The sequence below is a fragment of the Pseudophryne corroboree genome, chromosome 1, assembly GCF_028390025.1.
Source record: "Pseudophryne corroboree isolate aPseCor3 chromosome 1, aPseCor3.hap2, whole genome shotgun sequence".
NCBI classification, from domain to species: Eukaryota; Metazoa; Chordata; class Amphibia; order Anura; family Myobatrachidae; genus Pseudophryne; species Pseudophryne corroboree.
Window position 1 is genome coordinate 519,389,002 of NC_086444.1, and position 13,310 is coordinate 519,402,311.

Here is a 13,310-nt window from a genome sequence, read left to right on the forward strand (position 1 = left end):
ATAGGGGGTGTGTCTTTCGAAGCAGACTTCCTTGCTCCAGCTACGGAGCTGTGAGGACCAATCTGAGTACTCTCATTCTTTCACACCACAGAGAATTGAATTGTCTTGTCTGATTCATCCAAAAATATCAAGCGCTTATTAGAATTATAGATAATTCAGGTAGTTGTAGGTTTGATGAAACAATTTTCACTATGCACAGCAATCTGCAATCCTTCTGAAGTTAAAGAGTTAAAAAATGAACTGCTTCATTAAAGCACAATAATTGTTTATCTGAAAAGAACAGAGATAGTAAATGGAGTTTGGTAAAAACGTATATACGTTCTGAACAACTAAGCTTTAGCATTTTGACCTGCAGTTTCTCACTACCAGATTGGTAGCCAGAAAGCTACAGCCAGTAATGTTGTGTGTCTGGGAATTTTTTTTTACCAAACTCTGTTTTGATATTAAAAGAAAATGACCACATTGAAAATTATATTTTTTTTGGTGTATTATTTATTAAGTTACTTATATAGTGCCAGCATATTCCGTTGCGCTTTTCAGTATGGAATAAAATAGTAATAAATCAAGACTGAATAATAACAGACAGACAAAGAGGTAAGAGGTCCCATCTATAGGGAAATAGGCACTAAGACATTGGTATAGGTGCTACCTATTGCATATTGATCCAGCCAGATTGCAGAGGTTCTAGGTGGGCTGTATGATACAGTCATACAGGAATGTTGGCCAAGGGTCAGGAGGATGTGAAAGTGAAGAAATAGAAAGTATATAAAGTTATGTGTGGACTGTATAGAGTGGATGTAATTTGATAGGATAATTTATGGAGGTTATGGGGTATATGCAATTAGCGGCGAATCGCGGCAAATTATCGCCGTTTTTTTAATTCGACACAATTCGACAGGTGAATTCCGGCAGGTGGCTTCCGGAATTCACCATATTCAATGAAAAACGAATTCGACAGTCCCGCGGGCGAAAAACGGCCGATTTGCCGGATTTTGCCGCGATTTAAAAAAAACGGGGAAAAACCCGGAAAAAAATGGCGTGGGGTCCCCCCTCCAAAGCATAACCAGCCTCGGGCTCTTCGAGCTGGTCCTGGTTCTAAAAATGCGGGGGGAAAATTGACAGGGGATCCCCCGTATTTTTAAAACCAGCACCGGGCTCTGCGCCTGGTGCAAAAAATACGGGGGACAAAAAGAGTAGGGGTCCCCCGTATTTTTTACACCAGCATCGGGCTCCACTAGCTGGACAGATAATGCCACAGCCGGGGGTCACTTTTATACAGTGCTCTGCGGCCATGGCATTAAATATCCAACTAGTCACCCCTGGCCGGGGTACCCTGGGGGAGTGGGGACCCCTTCAATCAAGGGGTCCCCCCCCCCCCCCAGCCACCCAAGGGCCAGGGGTGAAGCCCGAGGCTGTCCCCCCCCATCCATGGGCTGCGGATGGGAGGCTGATAGCCTTGAGTAAAATGACAGAATATTGTTTTTTCCAATAGTACTGCAAGTCCCAGCAAGCCTTCCCCGCAAGCTGGTACTTGGCGAACCACAAGTACCAGCATGCGGGAGAAAAACGGGCCCGCTGGTACCTGTAGTACTACTGAAAAAAAAATACCCAAATAAAAACAGGAGACACACACCGTGACAAGTACAACTTTATTACACACTGCCGACACACATACATACTTACCTATGTTGACACGCCGACTGCCACAGTCTCCGACGATCCGAGGGAACCTGTGAAAAAATTATACTCACCTGCCAGTGTCCAGAGATAAATACACGTCCAGAGATAATCCTCGTACTTGGCAAAAACAAAACACGAACACCCGAACCACCGGACTGAAAGGGGTCCCATGTTGACACATGAGACCCCTTTCCCCGAATGCCGGGACATCACGTGACTCCTGTCACTGAGGTCCCTTCAGCCAATCAGGAAGCGCTACTCCGTGGCGCTCACCTGATTGGCTGTGCGCGTCTAAGCTCGGACAGCGCATCGCACAGCTGCCTCCATTACTTTCAATGGTGGGAACTTTGCCGTCAGCGGTGGGGTTACCCGCGGTCAGCCGCTGACCGGCGGGTGACCCCACCGCTACCCGCAAAGTTCCCACCATTGAATATAATGGAGGGAGCTGTGCGATGCGCTGACAGCTCAGACGCGCACAGAGCCAATCAGCAGAGTGCAAGGACGTTGCGCTCGCTGATTGGCTTACGAGACCTTTCAGTGACAGCTGTCACGGGGGGGTCTCTCTGCATTCGGGGAAAGGGGTCCCATGTGTCAACATGGGACCCCTTTCAGTTCGCTGGTCGGGTGTTCGTTTTCTTTTTTTGACAAGTACGTGGATTTATCTCTGGACCATGGATCAGGTGAGTATAATTATCTTTTATTTTCAGGTACCCGTGGATTCTACTTGGAGAAGAGGACCGACTGCTTCGTGTCAACATAGGTAAGTATGTGTGTGTCGGCAGTGTGTAATAAAGTTGTACTTGTCACGGTGTGTGTCTCCTGTTTTTATTTGGGTATTTTTTTCCCAGTAGTACTACAGGTACCAGCGGGCCCGGTTTTCCTCCGCATGCTGGTACTTGTGGTTCTCCAAATACCAGCTTGCGGGGGAGGCTTGCTGGGACTTGTAGTACTATTGGAAAAAACATTATTCTGTCATTTTACTCAAGGCTATCAGCCTCCCATCCGCAGCCCTTGGATGGGGGGGACAGCCTCGGGCTTCACCCCTGGCCCTTGGGTGGCTGGGGGGGGACCCCTTGATTGAAGGGGTCCCCACTCCCCCAGGGTACCCCGGCCAGGGGTGACTAGTTGGATATTTAATGCCACGTCCGCAAGGCACTGTATAAAAGTGACCCCCGGCTGTGGCATTATCTGTCCAGCTAGTGGAGCCCGATGCTGGTGTAAAAAATACGGGGGACCCCTACTCTTTTTGTCCCCCGTATTTTTTGCACCAGGCGCAGAGCCCGGTGCTGGTTTTAAAAATACGGGGGATCCCCTGTCAATTTCCCCCCCGCATTTTTAGAACCAGGACCAGCTCGAAGAGCCCGAGGCTGGTTATGCTTTGGAGGGGGGACCCCACGCCATTTTTTTTTCTGAATTTTACCATTCCATCTAAAAAAAAAAATATATATTATTTAAAAAAATATATAAATAATACTTGTGCCTCCAAAAAAGACAAACCAAGTATCTAATCCCTTCTAATATAAATAGATATGCTATTATCAATAAAAAAAAAACACAAAAAAAAACATGTTTTAAAATTTATTAGTTTCACCCACCAAAGTGTGGCGGATTGAAAATGTCGAATTTACTGTCTAAAAGCACTGTTGTCGAATTTCCAAACTTCAATTGAATACACTTTGGTCGAATTGCAGCACTTGTATCATTGCAGAAAAGTCGAATTTGACAAAAGTCGAATTTCAAAAAGTCGAATTTTGAAAGTCCGTTTTTTGGACGGAAAGCACTGAATTGTATTGACTATTTTTTGGGGGGGGGCGAAAAATTCCCGAAATTCGACAATTTTGGGAATTTGACCGCAATTGCATATACCCCTATGTAGGTGATCCTGGAATTTGCCTGTAGAGGTGAGTTTTCAGGGAATGCTTAAAGGTTTGTAGACTAGAAGTCGTACTGTGCATGAGACGGCATTCCGCAGAGTGGGTGCAGAGATGTAGATCTTGTGCAGAGTGAGAGGTCCAGCTGCAAGATATTTTGAGTTACGCATAGAGATGTATGTTGGTGTAGCTTAGTTAATAGCCTTATGTGTAAGTAAATATTTTATATTGAATTCAGTAGAATAAGGGTAACCAATGGAGGGACTGACAAAGCGGAGCAGCAAACGATGACCGTTTAGTGATGAAGATCAGTCCTGCGGCTGCGTTCATAATGGATTGTCATGGTGATACAGTCATATTTTGATTATGTTTTTTTAGATCTGTGTAACAGGATTTGAAAACAGATTGTGGGGAAGAAAGGATACAGTAACTCAGTCACCTAGGCAGCGAGTTTGTGGGGTAGTGTTGATTGTTGGGATATCAAGTTACTAACTGCTATTAGCTTGTGGAGATATTAATTCTGTTTTGGAAAGATTAAGTTTGAGGTGTCGAGATGACATCCAATTAAATGTCAGAAAGACATCCAGGAACTCGGACCGATACAGATGGTGATAAATCTGGAGACCATAGGTAGATTTCAGTATCATCCACATACATATGATACTAAAATCCAAAAGAGCTGATAAGTTTACCAATAGACGTGGTATAAACGTTTCAGTTTTGCGATATTGCCCTTTAAAGATGCATTATCACCTGTAACAAATACGCTGTATGTTGAACATTTATCTATGGAAACTGGTATACAAATACATTTGAACGTTTACCCGTTTACATGTTTACCCTCTGTAGCTTGTGTTTGTTGAGTCCAAGATCTGTTTTGTACCACTTGCAGCTTGGATGTTTTAGTGGTAAGACCATAACAGATATATTGTGTTGTCTGCTGGAACGTCAGAACACCAGAATGCAGGTCTCTGAACACCATTGAGGATAACACTATGGGTCGGACTGTAATACTGATGCAGTAGTTGACATGGGGATGCGATCAAGAACTCGGCAGTCAGAATACCAACAGCGGAATCCCAAGAGTCAGAATTCTGCTGCATCCCGCTGGTAATTACAGGGGTTAAAATACCTATCGGAATCAGTCAGGATTTTGACTGTTGTGATACTGACTGCTGGGATTTCCTACCCAACCCATTTACTGTATATCTTATTCCTGTATGTCTTCGGGATCAATGCGAGATCCCAGCGGTCAGGAGACAGACGCCGGGAGGCCGACAGCCGGGATCCTGGCGGCGAGCGCAGCGTGTACCCTTGCGGGCACGCTGCACTCGCCACGCTTCGGGCCCGGTGGCGACCTTCAGTCACCACAGGTTTTTATTCCCCTGCGGGTGGTGGCGTGGACCACCACCCAAGAGGGGTAACCAGCCGGTGGTCAGGACTCCGAATGCCGGTATTCCGGCATCGATATCCTGACCGCTGGGATCCTGACATGCAGTCAATTGACTGCCTCCCATGTCTTATGGTAGTGATGTACAAAAATATCACATCTGCCTGTTTAACAAAAGATCCATCATTACAAGTAGGAAAGCTGCATAGATTTTTCATAGCATTGTATTATTAATGTTATTTATCCTAAATCTTTAATTATTTGTTGTATGTGCATGAAGACAAATACAGTGTTAATTGCTTGTGAAACCCACAGATCACTAGAGATGTTGGATTTATAACAGCTAAAGTCTGTAGCTATTATTGCCTTCTGACAATGCTATGACCAGGTAAAGTGAGGTTGTAGTGCATCCTGAGATGATTAATATCTAGCATTGGAAATATTTTGGTTTTTATAAGTGTGTTATCCTTGAATAAAAAAAAATTCTTGTTTGCAAGGTTGATCTTGCTTTTCACACAGAAGGTAATCAGCATGATTAGATGAGCAGACTGCATCCCTTCCTTACCTCCGCTCTCTGGGCTATTATGGGTTAAGCTTTTTTCCCTTGCAGTCCTTGTGCCTCCCTTTCCATTCACCTCACTAAATTGAGAAGCCGATCAGCAGGAGAGGCGTCACCGTGCGGAATAAGGTCTCACTGCAGCGCGTCACCAATCAGAAATGTGGGATTTGTCTTTGTGATTTATAATTACCGTGCTGAAGATTTGGATGGGCATTCTCTGTTCTCTTTTTGCTTTGTTTCATGGCACCCTTAATCACTGAAAGTCTAGCCTTGTATAGTAAGTTGTTTTTTTGGAGTCCAGTTGTCTGTATTGTATACATAAATTATCTTTAAAAGCATTGTGTTATGCAGCGATGCTGCAGGCGGTTCCAATTCTCCTGTTTCTTTAGCATACAAAGAGAGCTTGGGTTTTAATTTAAAGGGACAATATCATACCAACAATTCAGCGTCTGTGGTACATTCTTCTAGTAGTGGATGACAGTGGTATGTTCGTGTGCCGAGCTTGATTGATTGATTGATTTGTAGGGTTTTATTTTTTATTTTTTATTTTTTTTTAGGCAAGCTTGGAAAACTGAAATAGGTTTAGGTGACAGCCTATTGCATACCTGGCATTCTAGCTATACACTATTAAATCCATACAAAGCAAGGAAGGTGCATATGTATTTTGGTTCCATCAGCGTTTATTTCTTGTACATTGTTCGCACTAACCCGTTATGATCTCGTATAACTTTTTAGGGCTATCATAAAAAGCAAATGCAAATAATGTAATATTAATTATATTGCTGTATATTATATTTGTATTTGATACACACTGTACATGTTTCTTTCTCTAATACAATGACAACTTTTCTAGCGGTGACCTATGCTCTGCACGGAGTGTGCACTACTTCATACGTACAAGCTTTATTGGGGAAAAATGGGATTTTGCCCGAAAATGGTAAAATATTCAGAGTATAACACAATGTCATTATGTTTACCACCTATTCCAATACACCGAAATATTTTCAGGGTTTTTAGTGTAAAATGTTTTTGCCTCGTTTGTCGTCCAGTCCTGTATTTATTTAATCATGAAATGAATAGTCAGAAAAAATGATTTGCCCTCAATGATAATCTGATTTTTGTGCCTGGAATAATAAGGGCAAATATGATAAGTAGTTGACAATATTAAAGCAGAACTGAAGCAAGAAGGCTTAAGGCCTTGTGGTCGGTAGAATGAAGCAGCAGATTTGAGTAGCACAATCTACCTCCTAGTACATGTTCAGTAAAATAAAATTACTTGTATATGAAAACATAGCCTTTCCCCTGCTCCCTCTTTTTTTTTTTTTTTTTTTTTTTTCCTGATCAGCTGATGAAGAGACTAGCAGCTCGCTGCTTTGCTGGCTTGTTAATTTTGTCCCCACTAACAGTGATTTCCGATAGCCGGCCTGCTGATAGTGGTAAGGTAAATATCCTTTTTTATTGTCGTCTCCAAGATTCAGTACAACTTATATAACAGGCATGTGTAGGTGTGTAGCACATCAAAGCTGGTGTTCATCGTGTTTCTCTGTTCATCCGAGTGCTTAAGGGAAGCAATAGCATTAACTGTTGACTGTCTTGTATGCTGCATTTTAGATTGGAATTTAAAGCTGTCGGACATACAGGGCATACTAGACGTTCTGTATTATAATTGTTTGCTAGCCGAAGTATGAAGGGTAATGCTATTTTAGCCACATACATGTTAATGATAATGAGATTTTCAGCAGATTCATTTTGTATTTTCCCGTAACTCGACGGATTTTTGTGCGTCCTTTATGGTTATTGTGTCTGAACGCTACGAGCATGATGGAAATTGGCTTTTGATTATTAAGGCCTAGTCTGGAGCAGTCCCCTAGGATTTTCTGCTCATGTTTGTTCTGTGGGTTTTAGACATTGTAAGGATCCATAGGAAATGGATTTGTGAATCCCTTTGGCTTGTTCACATGCCAGGTTGAAGAATTAGATTTTTTTTTGATTTTTTTCTACTAATTTTTTTATTTATTATTTCTTTGTGGTTGGGATTTAATTTTTTTTTTTTTTTTTTTTTTTTTTGACCAGTAATTTACAGAGGGATTTATAAAGAAGATGTATGTTGGGCGTGAACTGTGTTTATTCTTGTTGATTGTTTTACTCCCATGATTGTAAATATTGGCTATATTTGGTACTGTGGAAAATTGAAGGTAATTGCCATTTGATTAGATTTCTTTTCAGCTGCTGTCAAAGACTGATAAACATTTGTATGCAGACAACAATATTTAGAAACACAACAAGTATCTGCATACTGTTATTACAGATGTACTACTACTCATTTAATAATTTAATCTTTAAACATAATGCTTTTATTTTTTTAGTGTGTTTGATAAAATACACAGAGCAAACTTATAAAGTGCTAACGTGGAAATATGTTTAAAATTGTTGTAATGTAAATGTTTATGTATGTGTTATGGATTTATGTATAGCTATTTTCATGGTCTGTATAACTTTTTGAAATTTTTTCTTTCTGTTGATATACTGTAAATCTATGGTACATCACTAGCTTGTATAATACATTTAGGGTTCATTCACTAAGCCATAAGGAAGCTCGCCCTGCAAGTAAGTGCAGCTTTATTCCACACTTATGGTAGCTTCAAACTCGAAGTTCTTTGTTTGTAGCCCATTAAGGCTGCTTACAAAAAAATAAATGTCCGGAGCGAGATTGGGCCACGGCGAGGGTAAGTCAAGCTGTTGTATGCGCTACTTTTACGCCGTTGCAACATCAGCTCGCCCCCCTTGCGGCTAACTGAATTGAATCCTTACTGTAGAGCTACCGAGTACCAGGAGATTACTGTATAGGTTATTTGTAATCCCTAGTTTTAAGCATTTTGAGATAGAAATAGGGAGACCAATCCTGGGCCATTTTTTCAATCCCGGGTATTGGCTTTCTACTGTGTCCGTTCGTCCCCCATGCCCCGCCCCGCCTCTCCCCTCCCCACCTGCCCAGCAGACATAAATAATCTCACAAAACTGCAGGGCCTGGACGGTGGGAAACTTCGTTCAGCATCGGTGACTGCAGGGGGAACCAGGGGGAGGCGGCTGGCTCCAATCCTGGGATTATGCGGCCCATTAATTTCAGGCAGCATTGAGCATCCTCAGGACGCTCAACACTGCCCGTCTCCCTCCACCCCTGAGCAGCGTGACCTCTGACTGTGAGGTCACGCTGCGCAGTCACCAACCGCTGAGACCGATGGTGCGGCGGTGTACCATCGGGCTCAGCGGTTGGTGACTGCGCAGCGTGACCTCACAGTCAGAGGTCACGCTGCTCCAGGGGTGGAGGGAGACGGGCAGCGTTGAGCGTCCTGAGGATGCTCAACGCTGCCTGAAATTAATGGGCCGCATGATCCCGGGATTGGAGCCCGGCCTATTTTTGGCCTAAATCCCGGGATCCCACCTATCCCGGGATTGGCCACTGTAGATAGAAATGATCAACCTCTAGCTTTTTACTTTTTTTTTTTGTAGAGCACATAATTCATATCTGAAATAAGCGCCCCACAGACCATATACTGTATTATATATTTCTGAATCAAGCAGCAGATTTTTTTGTCAATGATCCATGACACAACAAGGGTAAAACAGGGTAGTTGATGTTTTTGACTATATTAGAGAATGAAATGTCACCAAATTGCATGGAAACACAGGGTTTATAGTAGTATGGTTAATAGTAATATATGGCATTAATAAACAGATATGTCTGTGGCTTCCAATTAGCAATACCCTAAAAAGTACATCTTGATGGATTGATTGAATGGGGGAGAATTCAATTCTGTACAATGAGATGCTGGGCATCATCGCGATGGCCACTTGCGCACGCTGAACTAGTTACAGTAGTGCTGATACTGCAAGCTTGTGATGCCTGTGGAGCCTACAGTATGTGTCGTTCTTGGACAGCACAGACATAAATGCAGTGGATTTCAAACCCCCCATTTGTTATCGGAACTGCCCAATGCAATACATAATGTGCTAAGGCGGGCATTGAGGTGATGCCTGCCAGCACATCACACAGTATCAATGCTTTGCTTAGTTTGCTGAGTGCAGTCATATCTTTCAGTGTCCATGAAAACAATATTCTCCACTTATATTTACTATAAATGTATTCTTTTTTCAAACTGTGATAGTTTCTGACCCCCACAGGTACAATCTGTGACCCAAGCTAATACCATTATTCTATCTTCCTTAAAAGGGTAGTATCACCTCTTTATTAAATCTCATTTTCCAAACAAACTAGCACTTACTGTATATTGGTCTTCTAATGTTGACCTGAACCAAAACCAAAGAATAAAACATATTCACTACATGGGGATTATGAAGCCGTTAAAACCTGTTTCACTTTGGTCTTCCTGTGTGTACAGTTTTTCCCATTACTGTGTATTTTTTCTTCTTCCTTATATTCACACTGGAGCTCAGTGGAATAACTGGATACTGCACATAAAATTAGTCAAGTAGGGTTTCTTTTGCTACAAAGAAATATAATTTTACTTTTTGAAGAAAAAAAGTTGTTAGCCCATTCTCACTAGATATTTCCCCGTAGTTAGGGTTGTTCAGATGTCCTCTTCGCGCCCCCCCTCCCCAAAAAGAAATGTTTCAGTAGTGCACATAGGAGGGAATTCAATTATTATTTCTGTGGCCGTGACTACATGGCGCCCGACACCGGTACTTCAGTTGTTTTGCCATTCTGGCACCCATTAGCCACGGAAGACACATTTTTTTCTCAAAGCCTCTTGAGGTGCAAGAAGAAATGTGCACTTTGCGCGTCCAAACTACTGTTTGAACGTGTTGGGTAATGGTATGCCAGCGGCCAGGATCCCGAATGCCGGCAGGAGGGCGAGCGCAACTAAATCCGTTGCGGGCTCGCTGCATTCGCCACGCTGTGGGCTCGGTGGCTCACTGCACTCACCACATGTTCTATTCCCACTCTATAGGTGTTGTGGACATCCACGAGTCTGAACAGCCCCTGTTAGCTGGGATTCCGGCTGTCGGCATTGTCAGTGGTCGGAATTCCGGCGTCGGTATCCTGACCACCGGGATCCCGACTGACGGCAATGTAACCACATCCCATTTGAACACCCATAGCAGGACTTAAGATGGGTTTAGCCGTTTTACACGGCTAAACCCTGTCTGTTTGGGCGCGATATGCATGGGCGCCCAAACACAATTGAATCGAGAAAATTGTAAGGCCATCTAAACTGTGCCGTTTAGACGGGATTATTAGACACCCAAAAAATTGAATCCCCCCCATAGTATTCATTCTAGCACGCTTCACCTGTACAGTTTCTCTTTCTTGACTGGGTGCCGCTTTCTCCTCTGGTGCTTCTAGAACACTCTGGTTTGTATCTCAGTGCTGACATACAGACCAGAGTATGCTAGAAGCACCAGAGCAGAAAGTGACACCCCAGACAGGAACTGCATGGGTTGTGACAGGTGCATGGTGTTAAAATGAACACTATCACATACAGTATGTACTATTTTGGAATATTTATTTTTACTGAAAAATACAGTTAAAAATGATTTTAATAAGGAAAGTGTTTTTTACTTCAGGCCATCGAGGACGGAAATTTGGAGGAAATGGAAGAAGAAGTACGGCTGAAGAAGCGCAAGCGACGAAGAAACGTAGACAAAGATTCTGTAAAAGATGATGGTGAAAAGAGAGAAAAAAAGAGAAGGGGGCGACCACCAGCTGAAAAATTGTCACCAAACCCACCAAAATTGACCAAGCAGATGAATGCCATAGTTGATACTGTAATTAACTATAAGGATAGGTAAGCTTTTCATTTATGGTTGTCTTGGCTAACAAACTACTGTAGCTTTGAATGATTATTAGACATTGTAATGAAATTCAGACCATATGTAAATGGGTAAAACCACACAGTTCTCTAAATACAAGGTTTCTCTTACGTCCTAGAGGATGCTGGGGACTCCGTAAGGACCATGGGGATAGACGGGCTCCGCAGGAGACATGGGCACTTTAAGAAAGACTTTAGGTATGGGTGTGCACTGGCTCCTCCCTCTATGCCCCTCCTCCAGACCTCAGTTTACTACTGTGCCCAGAGGAGACTGGGTGCATTACAGGGAGCTCTCCTGAGTTTCCTGTCAGAAAGTATATTTGTTATTTTTTTTTTATTTTCAGGGAGCCTGCTAGCAACAGACTCCCTGCATCGAGGGACTGAGGGGAGAGAAACAGACCTACTTTAATGCTAGGCTCTGTTTCTTAGGCTACTGGACACCATTAGCTCCAGAGGGATCGGTACGCAGGTCTCACCCTCGCCGTCCGTCCCAGAGCCGCTCCGCCGTCCTCCTCGCAGAGCCGGAAGATAGAAGCCGGGTGAGTATGAGAAGAAAAGAAGACTTCAGAGGCGGCAGAAGACTTCATGATCTTCACTGAGGTAACGCACAGCAGTAAAGCTGTGCGCCATTGCTCCCATACACCTCACACACGGCAGTCACTGTAAGGGTGCAGGGCGCAGGGGGGGCGCCCTGGGCAGCATATGAACCTCTCTTTGGCAAAAATATATATATATATATATATACAGCTGGGCACTGTATATATAAAGAGCCCCCGCCAGTTTTTTTGTATATTTGAGCGGGACAGAAACCCGCCGCCGAGGGGGTGGGGCTTCTCCCTCAGCACTCACCAGCGCCATTTTCTCCACAGCACAGCGCTGAGAGGAATCTCCCCGGACTCTCCCCTGCTTATTCCACGGTGAAAGAGGGTTTTAAAGAAAGGGGGGGGCACATAATTTGGCGCATATATATATATATATATATATATATATATAAATATAAAAACAGCGCTACTGGGTAAACATATATTTATTGTGTTTTTTTCTGGGTCATATAGCGCTGGGTGTGTGCTGGCATACTCTGTCTCTCCAAAGGGCCTTGTGGGGGAACTGTCTTCAGATAAGAGGATTCCCTGAGTGTGTGGTGTGTCGGTACGCGTGTGTCGACATGTCTGAGGTAGAAGGCTCTCCTAGGGAGGAGGGGGAGCAAATGAATGTGGTGTCTCCGTCGACAACGCCGACACCTGACTGGATGGATATGTGGAATGTTTTAAGTGCTAATGTAAATTTATTGCACAAAAGATTAGACAAAGCTGAAGCTAGGGAACAGCCAGGGAGTCAACCCATGTCTGTCCCTATGTCGCAGGGACCTTCGGGGTCTCAAAAGCGCCCATTATCCCAAATAGTAGACACAGATACCGACACGGATTCTGACTCCAGTGTCGACTACGATGATGCAAAGTTACAGCCAAAATTGGCTAAATGTATTCGATATATGATTATTGCAATAAAATATGTTTTCCATATCACAGAGGAACCCCCTGTCCCTGACACGAGGGTACACATGTTTAAGGGAAAGAAACCTGAGGTAACCTTTCCCCCCTCACATGAGTTGAACGAATTATGTGAAAGAGCTTGGGAATCTCCAGACAAAAAACTGCAGATTCCCAAAAGGATTGTTATGGCGTATCCTTTCCCGCCAACGGACAGGATACGGTGGGAATCCTCCCCTAAGTTAGACAAAGCATTGACACGCTTATCCAAAAAGGTAACGCTGCCATCCCAAGATACGGCTACCCTCAGGGATCCTGCTGACCGCAAGCAGGAGGTTACCTTGAAGTCCATTTACACACATTCTGGTACCTTACTCAGACCGGCGATTGCGTCGGCCTGGGTTTGTAGCGCTGTAGCAGCATGGACAGATACCTTATCAGCGGAAATTGAGACCCTAGATAAGGATATCATTTTATTGACCCTAGGGC

At 43.5% G+C, this 13,310-nt stretch overlaps 1 protein-coding gene across 7 annotated transcripts in view; it reads left to right on the forward strand.

Moving 5' to 3' along the window:
• SMARCA2 (SWI/SNF related, matrix associated, actin dependent regulator of chromatin, subfamily a, member 2) overlaps positions 1-13,310 on the forward strand; it is a 631,684-nt gene that overhangs the window by 498,115 nt on the left and 120,259 nt on the right. For 6 of the 7 annotated variants that reach the window (XM_063913944.1, XM_063913943.1, XM_063913946.1 and 3 more), the window contains one exon: positions 11,087-11,307. In XM_063913944.1, coding sequence (XP_063770014.1) covers positions 11,087-11,307 — 221 coding nt within the window. Of the gene's footprint in view, positions 1-6,848; positions 6,942-11,086; positions 11,308-13,310 lie in introns of those variants that run through there. The other variant, XM_063913949.1, reaches the window with a different exon arrangement.